This window comes from Oncorhynchus tshawytscha, linkage group LG19, assembly GCF_018296145.1.
Source record: "Oncorhynchus tshawytscha isolate Ot180627B linkage group LG19, Otsh_v2.0, whole genome shotgun sequence".
Classification (NCBI taxonomy): Eukaryota; Metazoa; Chordata; class Actinopteri; order Salmoniformes; family Salmonidae; genus Oncorhynchus; species Oncorhynchus tshawytscha.
The window spans coordinates 55754871-55775832 of NC_056447.1; the positions used below are offsets into that span (position 1 = coordinate 55754871).

Below are 20962 nucleotides of genomic sequence, written 5' to 3' on the forward strand. Positions count from 1 at the left end.
TCCTGTCCAATAAGCCTACAGTAAAGTAACAGTGGTCAATGTCCTGTCCATTAAGCCTACAGTAAAGTAACAGTGGTCGATGTCCTGTCCAATAAGCCTACAGTAAAGTAACAGTGGTCAATGTCCTGTCCAATAAGCCTACAGTAAAGTAACAGTGGTCGATGTCCTGTCCAATAAGCCTACAGTAAAGTAACAGTGGTCAATGTCCTGTCCAATAAGCCGACAGTAAAGTAACAGTGATCAATGTCCTGTCCAATAAGCCGACAGTAAAGTAACAGTGGTCAATGTCCTGTCCAATAAGCCTACAGTAAAGTAACAGTGGTCAATGTCCTGTCCAATAAGCCTACAGTAAAGTAACAGTGGTCAATGTCCTGTCCAATAAGCCTACAGTGATATTGAGACACACATTGCCCTGTATAGAATGGCACATGTACATGTTATAGGTAAAGTAAAAGGCCTATTGAAACAGAAGCCACCCCGTAGACTAGAATGTTCTGCTTCGTACGAAGAGACGAGAACAGACAGTAGACATAGATGACCAAAGTGGGAGTAGAGGACATAGATGACCAAAGTGGGAGCAGAGGACATAGATGACCAAAGTGGGAGCAGAGGACATAGATGACCAACGCGGGAGCAGAGGACATAGATGACCAAAGTGGGAGCAGAGGACAGAGATGACCAACGCGGGAGTAGAGGACATAGATGACCAACGCGGGAGCAGAGGACATAGATGACCAAAGTGGGAGCAGAGGACAGAGATGACCAAAACGGGAGTAGTAGACATAGATGACCAAAGTGGGAGTAGAGGACATAGATGACCAAAGCGGGAGTAGTAGACATAGATGACCAAAGTGGGAGCAGAGGACATAGATGACCAACGCGGGAGCAGAGGACATAGATGACCAAAGTGGGAGCAGAGGACATAGATGACCAACGCGGGAGTAGGGGACATAGATGACCAACGCGGGAGTAGAGGACATAGATGACCAACGCGGGAGTAGAGGACATAGATGACCAACGCGGGAGTAGAGGACATAGATGACCAACGCGGGAGTAGAGGACATAGATGACCAACGCGGGAGCAGAGGACATAGATGACCAACGCGGGAGCAGAGGACATAGATGACCAAAGTGGGAGCAGAGGACATAGATGACCAACGCGGGAGTAGGGGACATAGATGACCAACGCGGGAGTAGAGGACATAGATGACCAACGCGGGAGTAGAGGACATAGATGACCAACGCGGGAGTAGAGGACATAGATGACCAACGCGGGAGTAGAGGACATAGATAACCAACGCGGGAGCAGAGGACATAGATGACCAACGCGGGAGCAGAGGACATAGATGACCAAAGCGGGAGCAGAGGACATAGATGACCAAAACGGGAGTAGAGGACATAGATGACCAAAGTGGGAGCAGAGGACATAGATGACCAAAGTGGGAGCAGAGGACATAGATGACCAAAGTGGGAGCAGAGGACATAGATGACCAACGCGGGAGCAGAGGACATAGATGACCAACGCGGGAGTAGAGGACATAGATGACCAACGCGGGAGTAGAGGACATAGATGACCAACGCGGGAGTAGAGGACATAGATGACCAACGCGGGAGTAGAGGACATAGATGACCAAAGTGGGAGCAGAGGACATAGATGACCAAAGCGGGAGCAGAGGACATAGATGACCAACGCGGGAGTAGAGGACATAGATGACCAACGCGGGAGTAGAGGACATAGATGACCAACGCGGGAGTAGAGGACATAGATGACCAACGCGGGAGTAGAGGACATAGATGACCAAAGTGGGAGCAGAGGACATAGATGACCAAAGCGGGAGCAGAGGACATAGATGACCAACGCGGGAGTAGAGGACATAGATGACCAACGCGGGAGCAGAGGATGGACCTACTCGTCCTGAGGGTATCTCTTGTCCACACAGGGTCCGTATCTGAACGCGTAGACGAAGCGAGGGATGTAGTCGGAGGTGATGGCGATGACGAAGGCGTTGGTGATGACAGCCAGAACGCCGATCCCCTCCAGGATACCGTGCCAGATACCTGTCAGACAGGGACAACAGGGACAACAGCCTGTCAGACAGGGACAACAGGGATAACAGCCTGTTTGTCAGGGAACAACAGGGACAACAGGGAACAACAGGGACAACAGCCTGTCAGACAGGGACAACAGGGACAACAGCCTGTCAGACAGGGAACAACAGGGACAACAGGGAACAACAGGGAACAACAGGGACCAACAGGGAACAACAGGGAACAACAGGGACAACAGGGAACAACAGGGACAACAGGGAACAACAGGGACAACAACTTGTTAGGCAGGGACAACAGGGACAACAGCCTGTCAGACAGGGAACAACAGGGACAACAGGGAACAACAGGGACAACAGGGAACAACAGGGACAACAACTTGTTAGGCAGGGACAACAGGGACAACAGCCTGTCAGACAGGGAACAACAGGGACAACAGGGAACAACAGGGACAACAGGGAACAACAGGGACAACAGGGGACAACAGGGAACAACAGGGACATCACTACAGCTGGTCCGCAGAGAAACTCAGAAAAAGGGCTCAAGAGCAAAATGGTAGGAAATGGCATTTCTGACTTGGGATTTGACTATGCTCCTAACTATGCTAATGTGTATGTGGGTTACATGGAGAAACAGTCTATTTTCAATCCTCTCCTAAATGTTTTCTTGCCTCACATCATTATTTGGAAACGGTATATTGATGATATTTGTGTTCTATGGAGGAATGATGCAAAACAGCTCCAGGCGTTCCATGCTTTTCTTAACTCCTGTTCTGAGCATCTGAGATTTACTATGTAATCTGATACACGTCAAATCAGTTTCCTTGATCTTCTGATCTTGTGTGAAGATAATGTTCTATACACTGATCTTTACAGGAAGCCTACTGATCGGAACAGTGTGTTGAGGGCTGATAGTTGTCACCAGCTTCCCTTGAAAAACTGTTTGCCCTACAGCCAATTCTGCTGAATCAAAAGAGTTTGCAAAAACCAAATGAGATTTCGACAGAAATATTGGCTGAGACGCAAAGAAAATTCAAGGAGAGGGGGTACAAGAATGGTCAGATTAATAATACCGCTGTTGAGAAAATTGAAAACAAAACATGACCCTTTTTCAAGGTCAGTCTCGCAAAAAGACACAAGAATATGTTCTAACTACCCGCTATTCAAAGTGCTCGGAACAGATTAAGGGGATCGTTCAAACATTGGCACATTCTAAGATCCGATGATAGTCTCGGTAATGTGTTTTCAGACCGTCTCTTGGTCGTATTCTCACTCAGGGCAGAAACCTCAGAGATCAACTGGTAAACTCTGATTTACCACCCCAAGATATCCCTGCACAACGTGTATTTGCACCTCTACTGGATGGAAACTACAAATGTAACGGCTGTGCTCAACGCAATGGCACTTACACATGAGTCATCCTGCAGCGTTTGTCATTATACCCGGATGAAGACAGCTTGTCTGGCTAAACGTTTTTTTTTTTTGCATCTGAGCTCCTAGAGTGCTGCTCTCCTTTATTTTTATACAAGTGTTCCACTCCGCTTGCCAGCACCTCGCACTAAATAGGTGTGCGTTTCTTTCGTCATCCCGACTTGGGATTTGAACCAGCAACCTTTCGATTGCAGGCCCGCTACCTACCGGTTCAACAGAGTTTTCAGTACTACTGACCTATGTCTGTGGCTCTGGCAGGCATGGGCCTCCTCCACTGAGTGACAAACTTGTAGGCATCCAGACGGATCTCAATGATGTTGTTGAGCAGAGCCAGGAGAGGAGCCAATGGGAACGCAGCTACAAAGATGGTGATGAAACCAAACTGGAGAACTGAGGAGGGAAGGGGGGAGAGAAGGAGCAAGAAGGAAGTGGTTGTGGTCGGGTTTTGAACATCCTGTGGTGGTGGGCCTCAGTAGAAGTCCTCTGTAGAACACAGTGACCTCAGTCAAAGGCGAACTGAATACAGGCGCAAGGCAACGTAACAGATTTAACCAACCACATTTTTATTGATTCAAAAAAAACAACAACATAAAAACACCACAGAACCATCAAGGACCACATTGGAATAAGCGTTGTCCTCTGGGCTTTGTACTCTTTATCTGTAAATTATTGTTATTTAAACAGGGAAGTTCATTGAGATCAAAGGTATTTGACAAGGTGACATAAATAGCTGAAATATCTGACCCATCTCCAGGTACTCATCCACCAGTCCGTGGGCGTTCATGGGCTGCAGGTTCCAGTCTTTGTCCCACTGAGGAAGCTGTACTTTGTTCTCCACATTCTGTCCCCCTCCTGTCCTCTCCTTACTCTCTGTCCGCTTCATTTTCCTGCGAGACCACCAGTTCTGAAGCAGACTAGAGAGAGAGAGAGAGAGAGAGGACGATCATCCCGTGAGACCACCAGTTCTGAAGCAGACTAGAGAGAGAGAGAGAGAGAGAGAGGACGATCATCCCGTGAGACCACCAGTTCTGAAGCAGACTAGAGAGAGATAGAGAGAGAGAGAGAGGACGATCATCCCGTGAGACCACCAGTTCTGAAGCAGACTAGAGAGAGAGAGAGAGAGAGAGAGAGAGGACGATCATCCCGTGAGACCACCAGTTCTGAAGCAGACTAGAGAGAGAGAGAGAGAGAGAGAGAGGACGATCATCCCGTGAGACCACCAGTTCTGAAGCAGACTAGAGAGAGAGAGAGAGAGAGAGAGGACGATCATCCCGTGAGACCACCAGTTCTGAAGCAGACTAGAGAGAGAGAGAGAGAGAGAGAGGACGATCATCCCGTGAGACCACCAGTTCTGAAGCAGACTAGAGAGAGAGAGGACGATCATCCCGTGAGACCACCAGTTCTGAAGCAGACTAGAGAGAGAGAGAGAGAGAGAGAGAGAGAGGACGATCATCCCGTGAGACCACCAGTTCTGAAGCAGACTAGAGAGAGAGAGAGAGAGAGAGAGAGAGGACGATCATCCCGTGAGACCACCAGTTCTGAAGCAGACTAGAGAGAGAGAGAGAGAGAGAGAGAGAGGACGATCATCCCGTGAGACCACCAGTTCTGAAGCAGACTAGAGAGAGAGAGAGAGAGAGAGAGAGGATGATCATCCCGTGAGACCACCAGTTCTGCAGTAGACTAGAGAGAGAGAGAAAGAGAGAGGACGATCATCCCGTGAGACCACCAGTTCTGAAGCAGACTAGAAAGAGAGAGAAAGAGAGAGGACGATCATCCCGTGAGACCACCAGTTCTGAAGCAGACTAGAGAGAGAGAGAGAGAGGACGATCATCCCGTGTGAGACCACCAGTTCTGAAGCAGACTAGAGAGAGAGAGAGAGAGAGAGAGAGGACGATCATCCCGTGAGACCACCAGTTCTGAAGCAGACTAGAGAGAGAGAGAGAGAGAGAGAGAGAGAGAGAGAGAGGACGATCATCCCGTGTGAGACCACCAGTTCTGAAGCAGACTAGAGAGAGAGAGAGAGAGAGAGAGAGAGAGGACGATCATCCCGTGAGACCACCAGTTCTGAAGCAGACTAGAGAGAGAGAGGACGATCATCCCGTTAGACCACCAGTTCTGAAGCAGACTAGAGAGAGAGAGAGAGAGAGAGAGAGAGACGATCATCCCGTGAGACCACCAGTTCTAAAGCAGACTAGAGAGAGAGAGAGAGAGAGAGAGAGAGAGAGGATGATCATCCCGTGAGACCACCAGTTCTGAAGCAGACTAGAGAGAGAGAGGACGATCATCCCGTGAGACCACCAGTTCTGAAGCAGACTAGAGAGAGAGAGAGAGAGAGAGAGAGGACGATCATCCCCGTGAGACCACCAGTTCTGAAGCAGACTAGAGAGAGAGAGAGAGAGAGAGAGAGAGGACGATCATCCCGTGAGACCACCAGTTCTGAAGCAGACTAGAGAGAGAGAGAGAGAGAGAGAAAGAGAGAGAGGACGATCAGCCCGTGAGACCACCAGTTCTGCAGTAGACTGTAAACACGGCACAATACAGTAAAACTTTAGCTATCTGTAAACTCAAACCCAATTGTCCCTGACGAAGTCCTGTAGGAACACTAAGCTGAACATGCACTGAGAAGGATTCGATGTGTTTTTTCTTTTCTTCAGCTGAACAAAATACTTTTCATGTGGTAATGAGACGAGATCCTGAGCCTCTCTCCATACGATGTGTGCTGTACAGAAACACACAAAACCAGACCCAACATTACGACAGTTTGTAGTTTTATGCCAAGTCTGTTTTGCTACGTTTACACAGGCAGTACAATTCTGATATTTTCCACTAATTGGTATTTTGACATTTCAGATAAGAGTTTTGGCAAAAACCAGGGCAGCAGAAACACGAGACCAGGACAGCAGAAACATGAGACCAGGACAGCAGAAACACACATCCAGGACAGCAGAAACACTAGAAACACTAGGCCAGGACAGTAGAAACACTAGACCAGGACAGCAGAAACACTAGACCAGGATAGTAGAAACACTAGACCAGGATAGTAGAAACACTAGGCCAGGATAGTAGAAACACTAGGCCAGGACAGCAGAAACACTAGGCCAGGACAGCAGAAACACTAGGCCAGGACAGCAGAAACACTAGGCCAGGACAGCAGAAACACTAGGCCAGGACAGCAGAAACACTAGGCCAGGACAGCAGAAACACTAGGCCAGGACAGCAGAAACACTAGGCCAGGACAGCAGAAACACTAGGCCAGGACAGCAGAAACACTAGGCCAGGACAGCAGAAACACTAGACCAGGACAGCAGAAACACTAGACCAGGACAGCAGAAACACTAGACCAGGACAGCAGAAACACTAGACCAGGACAGCAGAAACACTAGACCAGGACAGCAGAAACACTAGACCAGGACAGCAGAACACTAATGAATTAATTTAGATGTTGGAACATTGCTGCTATAACAGCCTCCACTCTCCTGGGAAGGCTTTCCACTAGATGTTGGAACATAGCTGCTATAACAGCCTCCACTCTTCTGGGAAGGCTTTCCACTAGATGTTGGAACATTTCTGCGGAGACTTTGCTTCCATTCAGCCACAAGAGCATTAGTGAGGTCGGGCACTGATGTTGGGCGATTAGGCCTGGCTGGCAGTCGGCGTTCCAATTCATCCCAAAGGTGTTCGATGGGGTTGAGAACAGGGCTCTGTGCAGGCCAGTCAAGTTCTTCCACACCAATCTCGACAAACCACTTCTGTATGGACCTTGCTTTGTGCACGGGGGCAGTGTCATGCTGAAACAGGAAAGGGCCTTCCCCAAACTGTTGTCACAAAGTTGGAAGCACAGAATCATCTAGAATGTCATTGTATGCTGTAGCGTTAAGATTTCCCTTCACTGGAACTATGGGGCCTAGCCCGAACCATGAAAAACAGCCCCAGACCATTATTCCTCCTCCACCAAACTTTATATTTGACTCTATGAATTGGGGCAGGTAGCGTTCTCCTGGCATCCGCCGAACCCAGATTCATCTGTCGGACTGCCAGATGGTGAAGCGTGATTCATTACTCCAGAGAATGCGTTTCCACTGCCCCACAATCCAATAGCGGGGAGCTTTACACCACTCCAGCCGACGCTTGGCATTGCACATGAGGATCTTAGGCTTGCGTGCGGCTGCTTGGCCATGGCAACTAATTTCATGAAGTTCCCGACGAACAGTCCTTGTGCTTACGTTGCAGACAGATGATGGGCTTGTGTGGCCTACCACTTCGAGGTTGTTGCTCCTAGACATTTCCACTTCATAATAACAGCATTTAGAGTTGACTGGGGCAGCTCTAGCAGGGCAGAAATTTGACGAACTGACTTCTTGGAAAGGTGGCATCCTATGATGGTTCCACATTGAAAGTAACTGAGATCTTCAGTACGGGCCATTCTACTGCCAATGTTTGTCTATGGAGAATGCATGGCGGTGTGCTCGATTTATACACCTGTCAACAACGGGTGTGGCTGAAATAGCCTGAATCCACTAATTTGAAGTGGTGTCCACATACTTTTGTATATAGTGTATATCAATATGGGCTATTTTCAGCCCATTCCTGCTTCTCAGAGATTTCCATATTATGTCTAAGAACAAAGGAAAAAAACAGAAAAACATTCAACAGTTAATCAGTTGATGTGTATAAGTCTGTGTGTGCACTGCGGGGTTGAAGCTACGAACCCATAGGCTTGTCTCTCTCATCCCTTCCAGGCTTCTGAGAGGGAGGGTGGGTGGACAATGAGCCTGTCATAGCAGATGTAAGCAATGTCCCCACGCGTTCTGGCAGCTTTCACGGCTGGGATCAGTTCTGTCCTCTTCTGGCGCACAGCTTCAGGATAGTCCTTGTTGCGGAAGCTGTACATTCTTCTCAATTTGTTGGCTTATTCCAGAACAGCTACCTTGTCCTTAAACTTCAGGAACTTGACCACTATCAGGCTAGTCACTTTTTCCAATCCTGTGGTCGCAATCCACCTCAATATTCTTGTGGTCCATGTTCAGTTTCTCCGAGATCATTTCCCTCACTTTGTCCTCAGACTCCGTCCAGGTCTCATGTGGCGATTCTGAAATTTTGTCCACATCAATGTTGTTCCACCTTGATTGTCCCTCTGATGTCTCAGTCATTTGACTTACAGAACGCTGTCATCTTGCTGTTCTCCTGTTTCAACTTGTTGAGCTGACCCTGGGAGAACTGCAAACTGTTCTTCAAGTCAAATTAGTTCTTCAGGTCAGGACCTCTCTATAATTTTATTGGTTGACTCCACTAGTATTTGGACATTTGAAGCTATTTTCTTGTTGTTGTAACAACTGTTTGTAGGTCTCTTTTTGATCGTTTAAAAGATCCTTCAGGTGTGATAGAGACACCACTGTCCTCAACGGTACTCCCGCTGGCTTTGGTCTTTGTCATGGTAGCTAGCAACGTAGGTTACGCTGTTACTTCTCACAGTTCCAGACAGGGCAGGTCACAGAGAAGATGTAAACAGCAACAACCAGCAGGGATCTAGACAGTCACAAGCCCGGGGCAATCCGCGGTCCCAGTCACGTCACAGACTGCGTTCAAGCCCTCAAGGAAACCTGATAACAATGACAGCTAGGCTAGCTGCTACGCCAAGCAGCTCATCAGACACTTGGTCAGACCTTTGGTTGGCAGGATCCCTGGACAGATAGCAGAGGGTAAGTGATAGCAACCGCGTCGCGGGATCCAAACTCAAAACATTTTCAATAGAACACTTTTTCAGAGAGTTAAAAAAAAATTCTCCAGAAACAACAAACCGAGCTGTCCCTTGTTCCACGTTCACAAGTCTGGCCAAGTGTGCTTTTCAGAGAGAGTGTCAGAGATGCAAATAAACAGGGTGGTAATTGTCCTGTTTAAGGTTATACAGTGCCTTCATATAGGATTGTATATATTATCACGCTCTGGCCTTAGTATTCTGTGTTTTCGTTATTTATTTGGTTAGGCCAGGGTGTGACATGGGGATTTATGTGGTTTGTTTTGTCTGGGGTTGTTTGTGGGAATGGGATTGTGGTTAGGGTAGTACTCTAGGTAAGTCTATGGTTGCCTAGAGTGGTTCTCAATCAGAGGCAGGTGTTTATCGTTGTCTCTGATTGGGAACCATATTCTTTAGGTGTTTTGTGGGTGATTGTTCCTGTCTTTGTGTTTGTGGCACCAGATAGTTTCAGTTTTTTCACGTTTCTTGTTTTGTAGATTGTCTTTTTTCATCTTTATTAAAGATGTTTATAAATAATCACGCTGCATTTTGGTCCGCCTCTCTTTCACCAGAAGAAAACAGTTACATATATATAATAAATAGTATTATTACTACATAGTATTATTATATATAGTATATATTATTAGCATTATATATACTATGTAGTATTATTACATATATTATATAGTATTAGTATTATAATATATAGTATTATATATATTATATAGTATTAGTATACATAATATAGTAATATAGTGTTATATATAGTATTATTATATAGTATTAGTATATGTATTATATAGTAGTATTATTATATATTTTCTATAGTATTAGTATTATATATAATATATAGTATTATTATATATATATTATATAGTATTAGTATTAGTATATATATATTATATAGTATTATTAGTATATAATATAGTGTTATTATTACATAGTATTATTATTATATACATATTATGTCGTATTCAAACCCCTTCACTCATTCCACAATTTGCTGTGTGTTAGGGTTTTCTTCCGTCGAAGGAGAGGAGGACCAAAATGCAGGTTATTTCGATTCATCTTTAATAAAGATAATAACAAACAATACAAAATGAAACGTGAAAAACCGAACCAGTCCTCTCTGGTGCAAACAAACAGAGAGACGGGAACAATCACCCACGAAACACCCAAACAATATGGCTGCCTAAATATGGTTCCCAATCAGAGACAACGATAAACACCTGCCTCTGATTGAGAACCACTCTAGGCAACCATAGACTTACCTAGACAACTCTACTATACCACAATCCCATACCCTACAAAAACCCCAAGACAAAACACACCACATAAATCACCCATGTCACACCCTGGCCTGACCAGAATAATAAAGAAAACAAAGAATACTAAGACCAGGGCGTGACACTGTGTTACAGCCTGAAATCAAAATGGATTAAATAGATTATTTTTTCTCAACCATCTACACACAATACCCCATATCGACAAAGTGAAAACATGTTTTTAGAAAAGTTAGCAAATTTATTGAAAATTAAATACAGAAATATCTCAATTAAATAAGTATTCCCTAAGTCAATACCTTGAAGAACCACCTTTGGCAGTGATTACAGCTGTGAGTGTTTCTGGGTAAGTCTAAGAGATTTACACACATGGATTGTGCAACATTTGCTCATTATTCTTTTCAAAATTCTTCAAGCTCTTTCAAATTGGTTGTTGATCATTGCTAGACAACCATTTTCAGGTCTTGCCAAAGATGTACAAGTAGATTTAAGACAAGTACCTTGGCCACTCAGGAACAGTAACTGATTTCTTGGTAAGCAACTCCAGTGTAGATTTGGCCTTGTGTTTTAGGTTATTGTCCTGCTGAAAGGTGGATTCATCTCCCAGAGTCTGGTGGAAAGCAGAATGATCCAGGTTTTCCTCTAGGATTTTGCTCAGGCTCCATTACGTTTCTCCAAAAAAAAAAAAAACACTCCGTCCCTAACAATTTTGCCTGTACTTAGTTCTATTCGGTTTCTTTTTTATCCTGTAAAGCTCCCCAGTTCTTAACAATTACAAGCATACCCATAACATGATTCAGCCACCTCTATGCTTCAACATATGAACAGTGGAACTCAGTAATGTAAGTAACTCCAGTGTAGACTTGTGTTTTAGGTCATCATCCAGCTGAATGGTGAATTTGTCAGTAATGTGTTGTATTGGATTTGCCCCAAATATAACACTTTGTATTCAGGACAAAAAGTGAATTGCTTTGCCACATTTTTTGCAGGATGACTTTAGTACCTTGTTGCAAACAGGATGTGTGTTTTGGAATGTTTTTCTTCTGTACAGGATTCCTTCTTTTCACTTGTCAATTAGATTAGTATTGTGGAGTAACTACAATGTTGTTGATCCATCCTCAGTTTTCTCCTATCACAGCCATTAAACTATGTAACTGTTTTAAAGTCACCATTGGCTTCCTGGTGAAATCCCGGAGCGGTTTCCTTCCTCTCTGGCAACTGAGTTAGGAAGGACGCCTGTATCTTTGTAGTGACTGGGTGTTTTGATCCAATGTGTCATTAATAACTTCACCATGCTCAAAGGGATATTCAATGTCTACTTTTTATTTTTACCCATCTCCCAATAGGTTCCCTCCTTTGCGAGGCAGTGGAACATCTCCCAGGTCTTTGTGGTTGAATCTGTTTGAAATTCACTGCTCAACTGATATTTGCAGATGGGGAGAGCGCGAGAGCGAGAGAGAAACGGAGGGAGCGGGAGGGAGCGAGCGACAGAGGGAGAGACGGAGAGGGGGAGGGAGGGAGAGAGAGAGAAAGACAGGGAGAGAGAGACAGAGACAGAGAGACAGAGAGAGAGAGAGGATGGAGCGACAGGGAAAAGGAGAGAGAAGAAGAGAGCGACAGAAAGAGGGAGAGAGCAACAGGGAGAAGGAGAGAGAAGGAGAGCGAGCGAGACAACGACAGAAGGAGAGAGAAGGAGAGTGAGTGAGAGACAGTGACAGAAGGAGAGAGAGAGAGACAGACAGAGTGTGTGAGAGAGAGAGAGAGAGAGAGAGAGAGAGAGAGAGAGAGAGAGAGAGAGAGAGAGAGAGAGAGAGAGAGAGAGAGAGTAATTCCACGGTCCTTACGGATAACCCAGCTCCATGAAGTTGTTCCAGATCTGTTTCAGTACCATGATGACTCCCATTTGTAGACACAGATCGATCAGACAGCCACTGGGGTGGCACTGAAAATAAGAAACATTTTAAAAAACTATTCATTACAGTACAAATCACTGAGTGAAAGAAACCACAAAAAAAACAGTCATTTCCACATTGTATGCGCCAGACTTACTGCAACTGAATAAAACAGAACAAAGTAAAAACAATCCCAAAGTATTATATTCATATAAAACCTCATGCTTTATAAAATCAGAGAGAGCTTCATTAAATCACTTTTAATTGACAACTCAAATTCAACGGGTGATGTTACGCTAGCCATTTCAAGCTAATGTTGAGCTTTTTTTGTATTGAGCACTGTTACAAACTAAAATTGATTTAGTTATGAAAGAGATTAATGGTGAACTTTTACGACAAAGGAATGATTTTATTATATTATTTTCATGTTATGCAAAAGTGATCATAAAAAATAAATGTGGCGTTGATGAATCACTGTGCCGTAAAATCTCCCCTTAAATGGCCAACCTAGACACAGTCTGAGTGAAGACATTAGCTTCAGTTTCATTCTCAGGACAACTTACAAGCTTTTCGCAAACACTCGCATTAACATCTGCTAACCATGTGTATGTGACAAATAAAATTAGATTCGATTTGATTTGATAGGCAGTAAGCAGCCTTAATAGTGTTTAAATAACCTTTTTTTTTATGTTATTGTTAAAAAGGGAAGGGGAGATACCTAGTCAGTTGTAAAGGGAAAGGGAGATACCTAGTCAGTTGTAAAGGGAGATACCTAGTCAGTTGTAAAGGGAAAGGGAGATACCTAGTCAGTTGTAAAGGGAAAGGGAGATACCTAGTCAGTTGAAAAGGGAAAGGGAGATAACTAGTCAGTTGTAAAGGGAGATACCTAGTCAGGTGTAAAGGGAAGGGGAGATACCTAGTCAGTTGTAAAGGGAGATACCTAGTCAGTTGTAAAGGGAGATACCTAGTCAGTTGTAAAGGAGATACCTAGTCAGTTGTAAAGGGAAAGGGAGATACCTAGTCAGTTGTAAAGGGAAAGGGAGATACCTAGTCAGATGTAAAGGGAGATACCTAGTCAGTTGGAAAGGGAGATACCTAGTCAGTTGTAAAGGGAAAGGGAGATATCTAGTCAGTTGTAAAGGGAAAGGGGAGATACCTAGTCAGGTGTAAAGGGAAAGGGAGATACCTAGTCAGTTGTAAAGGGAAAGGGAGATACCTAGTCAGTTGTAAAGGGAAAGGGAGATACCTAGTCAGTTGTAAAGGGAAAGGGAGATACCTAGTCAGTTGTAAAGGGAAAGGGAGATACCTAGTCAGTTGTAAAGGGAAAGGGAGATACCTAGTCAGTTGTAAAGGGAAAGGGAGATACCTAGTCAGTTGTAAAGGGAAAGGGAGATACCTAGTCAGTTGTAAAGGGAGATACCTAGTCAGTTGTAAAGGGAAAGGGAGATACCTAGTCAGTTGTAAAGGGAAAGGGAGATACCTAGTCAGTTGTAAAGGGAGATACCTAGTCAGTTGTAAAGGGAGATACCTAGTCAGTTGTAAAGGGAAAGGGAGATACCTAGTCAGTTGTAAAGGGAGATACCTAGTCAGTTGTAAAGGGAGATACCTAGTCCGTTGTAAAGGGAAAGGGAGATACCTAGTCAGTTGTAAAGGGAGAGGGAGATACCTAGTCCGTTGTAAAGGGAAAGGGAGATACCTAGTCAGTTGTAAAGGGAGATACATAGTCAGTTGTAAAGGGAGATACCTAGTCAGATGTACAACTGAATGCATTCAACTGAATTGTGTCTTCCTCATATAACCCACATTATTGGTTAAAGCCTTCTGAACCATAACGATCAGTGTAAATACCTGGGCTACATGGCACATTCTTCCCTTTTATAAAGCAGACCAGAGCTCTCTACAAGGAACAGGGTGACCAGAACTCTCTTCAGGGGTACAGGGTGACCAGAACTCTCTTCAGGGGTACAGGGTGACCAGAACTCTCTTCAGGGGTACAGGGTGACCAGAAGTCTCTTCAGGGGTACAGGGTGACCAGAACTCTCTTCAGGGGTACAGGGTGACCAGAACTCTCTTCAGGGGTACAGGGTGACCAGAACTCTCTTCAGGGGTACAAGGTGACCAGAGCCCTCTTCAGGGTGACCAGAGCCCTCTTCAGGGTGACCAGAGCCCTCTTCAGGGTGACCAGAGCCCTCTTCAGGGTGACCAGAGCCCTCTTCAGGGTGACCAGAGCCCTCTTCAGGGAACAGGGTGACCAGAGCCCTCTTCAGGGAACAGGTTGACCAGAGCCCTCTTCAGGGAACAGGGTGACCAGAGCCCTCTTCAGGGAACAGGGTGACCAGAGCCCTCTTCAGGGAACAGGGTGACCAGAGCCCTCTTCAGGGAACAGGGTGACCAGAGCTCTCTACAGGGTGACCAGAGCTCTCTACAGGGTGACCAGAGCTCTCTGCAGGGTGACCAGAACTCTCTACAGGAAACAGGGTGACCAGAGCTCTCTACAGGGTGACCAGAGCTCTCTACTGGGTGACCAGAGCTCTCTACTGGGTGACCAGAGCTCTCTACTGGGTGACCAGAGCTCTCTACAGGGTGACCAGACATCTCTACAGGGTGACCAGAGCTCTCTACATGGAACAGGGTGACCAGAGCTCTCTACAGGGTGACCAGAGCTCTCTACAGGGTGACCAGAGCTCTCTACAGGGTGACCAGAGCTCTCTACAGGGTGACCAGAGCTCTCTACAGGGTGACCAGAGCCCTCTACAGGGTGACCAGAGCTCTCTACATGGAACAGGGTGACCAGAGCTCTCTACAGGGTGACCAGAGCCCTCTACAGGGTGACCAGAGCTCTCTACAGGGAACAGGGTGACCAGAGCTCTCTACAGGGTGACCAGAGCTCTCTACAGGGTGACCAGAGCTCTCTACAGGGTGACCAGAGCTCTCTACAGGGAACAGGGTGACCAGAGCTCTCTACAGGGTGACCAGAGACCTCTACAGGGTGACCAGAGCTCTCTACAGGGAACAGGGTGACCAGAGCTCTCTACAGGGTGACCAGAGCCCTCTACAGGGTGACCAGAGCTCTCTACAGGGAACAGGGTGACCAGAGCTCTCTACAGGGTGACCAGAGCTCTCTACAGGGTGACCAGAGCTCTCTACAGGGAACAGGGTGACCAGAGCTCTCTACAGGGTGACCAGAGCTCTCTACAGGGAACAGGGTGACCAGAGCTCTCTACAGGGTGACCAGAGCCCTCTACAGGGTGACCAGAGCTCTCTACAGGGAACAGGGTGACCAGAGCTCTCTACAGGGTGACCAGAGCTCTCTACAGGGAACAGGGTGACCAGAGCTCTCTACAGGGTGACCAGAGCTCTCTACAGGGAACAGGGTGACCAGAGCTCTCTACAGGGTGACCAGAGCTCTCTACAGGGTGACCAGAGCTCTCTACAGGGAACAGGGTGACCAGAGCTCTCTACAGGGTGACCAGAGCTCTCTACAGGGAACAGGGTGACCAGAGCTCTCTACAGGGTGACCAGAGCCCTCTACAGGGTGACCAGAGCTCTCTACAGGGAACAGGGTGACCAGAGCTCTCTACAGGGTGACCAGAGCTCTCTACAGGGTGACCAGAGCTCTCTACAGGGTGACCAGAGCTCTCTACAGGGTGACCAGAGCTCTCTACAGGGTGACCAGAGCCCTCTACAGGGTGACCAGAGCTCTCTACAGGGAACAGGGTGACCAGAGCTCTCTACAGGGTGACCAGAGCTCTCTACAGGGAACAGGGAACCTTTAGAACACAGACCATGGTTTAGTTGTTGCTTCCTGACTCCACTCACCTCCTCCAGTCTCCATCTATTGAACAGTTTGTTATATTTCCCTGGTCTGCCGGCGAACCTAGACACAGAGTGAAGACATTAGCTTCAGTTTCATTCTCAGGACAGTTCAACACAGTACTAACTGTGATGAGCTGGGGGGGGAGCCTGTAGAACTTCTGCTGTTATATTTATTGAGCGCGGCTTCCCCCAAAAAAGACATCTGTTACGACATTTATTAAGGTGACCTTTAATAGTTACCTTCCAAGGAAGAAAGCGATGTAGAACGTAGAGCTGTTCAAGTTTACAAACTGGAAGAGAAACATCTTGAGAGCAAAACTGTTCTCCCATTCTGACTCAGTCCGTGGGTGTTCTACCGAGAGAAGGAGGGGGAGAGAGAGAGAGAGAGAGAGAGAGAGAGAGGTGACAGAAGGTGACATGTACTTCTGAAGCTGTTAGTGAAGCAACATATGTGTGTATCTTAACAAGGGTTATGCTCACCTAAATTGGTGAGAAGGTAAGCCACCTTCTCATATACCTGAAGGGAGAAAAACAAAGCTGTTTTGAGACAGATACCCACCCAGACACCACCACATTACAGATACCCACCCAGATACCACCACATTACAGATACCCACCCAGATACCACCACATTACAGATACCCACCCAGATACCACCACATTACAGATACCCACCCAGACACCACCACATTACAGATACCCACCCAGATACCACCACATTACAGATACCCACCCAGATACCACCACATTACAGATACCCACCCAGATACCACCACATTACAGATACCCACCCAGATACCATCACATTACAGATACCCACCCAGATACCACCACATCACAGATACCCACCCAGATACCACCACATTACAGATACCCACCCAGATACCACCACATTACAGATACCCACCCAGATACCACCACATTACAGATACCCACCCAGATACCACCACATTACAGATACCCACCCAGATACCACCACATTACAGATACCCACCCAGATACCACCACATTACAGATACCCACCCAGATACCATCACATTACAGATACCCACCCAGATACCATCACATTACAGATACCACCACATTACAGATACCCACCCAGATACCATCATATTACAGATACCCACCCAGATACCATCATATTACAGATACCACCACATTACAGATACCCACCCAGACACCACCACATTACAGATACCCACCCAGACACCACCACATTACAGATACCCACCCAGATACCACCACATTACAGATACCCACACAGATACCACCACATTACAGATACCCACCCAGATACCATCACATTACAGATACCCACCCAGATACCATCACATCACAGATACCCACCCAGATACCATCACATTACAGATACCATCACATTACAGATACCACCACATTACATATACCCACCCAGATACCATCACATCACAGATACCCACCCAGATACCATCACATTACAGATACCCACCCAGATACCCACCTAGATACCACCACATTACAGATACCATCACATTACAGATACCACCACATTACAGATACCCACCCAGATACCATCACATTACAGATACCCACCCAGATACCCACCCAGATACCATCACATTACAGATACCCACCCAGATACCCACCCAGATACCATCACATTACAGATACCCACCCAGATACCCACCCAGATACCATCACATTACAGATACCATCACATTACAGATGCCCACCCAGATACCATCACATCACAGATACCCACCCGGATACCCATCACATCACAGATACCCACCTAGATACCATCACATTACAGATACCCACCCAGATACCATCACATCACAGATACCCACCCGGATACCCATCACATCACAGATACCCACCTAGATACCATCACATCACAGATACCCATCACATCACAGATACCATCACATCACAGATACCCATCACATCACAGATACCCACCTAGATACCATCACATCACAGATACCCACCCAGATACCATCACATCACAGATACCCACCCAGATACCATCACATTACAGATACCATCACATTACAGATACCCACCTAGATACCATCACATTCCAGATACCCACCCAGATACCATCACATCACAGATACCCACCCAGATACCATCACATTCCAGATACCCACCCAGATACCATCACATTACAGATACCCACCCAGATACCATCACAATACAGATACCATCATATTACAGATACCATCACATTACATATACCCATCCAGATACCATCACATTACAGATACCCATCCAGATACCATTACATTACAGATACCCACCCAGATACCACCACATTACAGATACCCACCCAGATACCATCACATTACAGATACCCACCCAGATACCATCACATTACAGATACCATCACATTACAGATACCCACCCAGATACCATCACATTACAGATACCATCACATTACAGATACCCACCCAGATACCATCACATTACAGATACCATCACATTACAGATACCCACCCAGATACCATCACATTACAGATACCCACCCAGATACCATCACATCACAGATACCCACCCAGATACCATCACATTACAGATACCCACCCATATACCACCACATTACAGATACCCACCCAGATACCATCACATTACAGATACCCACCCAGATACCATTACATTACATATACCCACCCAGATACCACCACATTACAGATACCCACCCAGATACCACCACATTACAGATACCCATCCAGATACCATCACATTACAGATACCCACCCAGATACCATCACATTACAGATACCCACCCAGATACCATCACATTACAGATACCCACCCAGATACCATCACATTACAGATACCCACCCAGACACCACCACATTACAGATACCCACCCAGATACCACCACATTACAGATACCCACCCAGATACCACCACATTACAGATACCCACCCAGATACCACCACATTACAGATACCCACCACATTCACAGACATGGAGATCAGAAAGTTACAATTTGGCTGTGGATCAATATGCAACATTACCTTGTAGATCAATATGCAACATTATCCAGTGGATCAATACACAACAATATCCTGTACGACTGTGGATGAGGTGGCTTGGCATAACAGTTTGGTAAGACATCCATCACATTGAGAGTCATTATGATCATGAAGCTGATATAGACTCCCGTTCCAGAGGGTTATATTTACCTTTATTTAACTAGGCAAGTCAGTTAAGAACAAATTCTTATTTTCAATGACGGCCTAGGAACAGTGGGTTAACTGCCTGTTCAGGGGGCAGAACGACAGATTTGTACTTTGTCAGCTCGGGGGTTACTAGTCCAACGCTCTAACCACTAGGCTACCCTGCCGCCACAATGAGACATGATCATGAAGTTGATACAGACTCTGGTGTCAGAGGGTTATAGGGTCAGAATCCAACACAATGAGACATGATGATCATGAAGTTGATATAACCCTCTGGAACCAGAGTCTATAAGGCCAGAACCCACCACATTCAGAGACATGATGATCATGAAGTTGATACAGACTCTGGTGCCAGAGGATTATAGGGCCAGAACCCACCACATTCAGAGACATGATGATCATGAAGTTGATACAGACTCCCGTTCCAGAGGTGGCAAACTGCCAGTTCTTCTTGACAAACTCCCAGTCGATCGATGCAAACTTCTCCATGGCAATCAGTCGGAACACCACCACCGCAAACACCGCTGTCAGGACCAGAGAAATCTGGAGAGGAGACAAACATATAACCACACACACATAGATACACACACAGATAGAAAGTGGAAGGGGCGAGAGACAGAAATATACAGCAGACCTAGACTACTTATGAAGCTGTCAGTTTTGGGGGTAGTACATCCTGTCTGGGTCTGGGAACGTGTTAGTTTTGGGGGTAATATATCCTGGCTGGGTCTGGGAACGTGTTAGTTTTGGGGGTAATATATCCTGTCTGGGTCTGGGAACGTGTTAGTTTTGGGGGTAATACATCCTGTCTGGGTCTGGGAACGTGTTAGTTTTGGGGGTAGTACATCCTGTCTGGGTCTGGGAACGTGTTAGTTTTGGGGGTAATATATCCTGTCTGGGTCTGGGAACGTGTTAGTTTTGGGGGTAATACATCCTGTCTGGGTCTGGGAACGTGTTAGTTTTGGGGGTAGTACATCCTGTCTGGGTCTGGGAACGAGTTAATTTTGGAGGTAGTACATCCTGTCTGGGTCTGGGAACGTGTTAGTTTTGGGTGTAGTACATCCTGTCTGGGTCTGGGAACGTGTTAGTTTTGGGGGTAGTACATCCTGTCTGGGAACGTGTTAGTTTTGGGGGTAGTACATCCTGTCTGGGAACGTGTTAGTTTTGGGGGTAGTACATCCTGTCTGGGAACGTGTTAGTTTTGGGGGTAGTACATCCTGTCTGGGAACGTGTTAGTTTTGGGGGTAGTACATCCTGTCTGGGAACGTGTTAGTTTTGGGGGTAGTACATCCTGTCTGGGTCTGGGAACGTGTTAGTTTTGGGGGTAGTACATCCTGTCTGGGAACGTGTGTTTACAAATGTCTAGACTCTGTGGAGCAACATTGTTAAACAATGACTCACTGTTACATTTCACAGACTCTTGACACGTCCTATTGCAGTTGAGTAGATGAGCAACAATACACACATCACAACAACAGAGGGGCAGAGTCACTGTTTCCAAGGAGTGGCTGTTGTATTGATGGATTCCCTCCACCAGGGGGTGGTAGTAGGCTGCTAGAAAGCTCATCACTCTTGTAGTTAGAAAACTGTG

The 20962-nt window shown here is 46.1% G+C and overlaps 1 protein-coding gene across 2 annotated transcripts in view; it reads right to left on the reverse strand.

The window, feature by feature from the left end:
* LOC112219071 (anoctamin-3-like) overlaps positions 1–20962 on the reverse strand; it is an 85857-nt gene that overhangs the window by 3229 nt on the left and 61666 nt on the right. For both annotated transcript variants that reach the window (XM_042301925.1, XM_042301924.1), the window contains exons 17-24: positions 19750–19914; positions 16682–16718; positions 16442–16553; positions 16205–16262; positions 12338–12435; positions 4221–4390; positions 3714–3866; positions 1911–2058 (exon numbers count right to left, since the gene is read on the reverse strand). In XM_042301925.1, coding sequence (XP_042157859.1) covers positions 1911–2058; positions 3714–3866; positions 4221–4390; positions 12338–12435; positions 16205–16262; positions 16442–16553; positions 16682–16718; positions 19750–19914 — 941 coding nt within the window. The remainder of the gene's footprint in view (positions 1–1910; positions 2059–3713; positions 3867–4220; positions 4391–12337; positions 12436–16204; positions 16263–16441; positions 16554–16681; positions 16719–19749; positions 19915–20962) is intronic.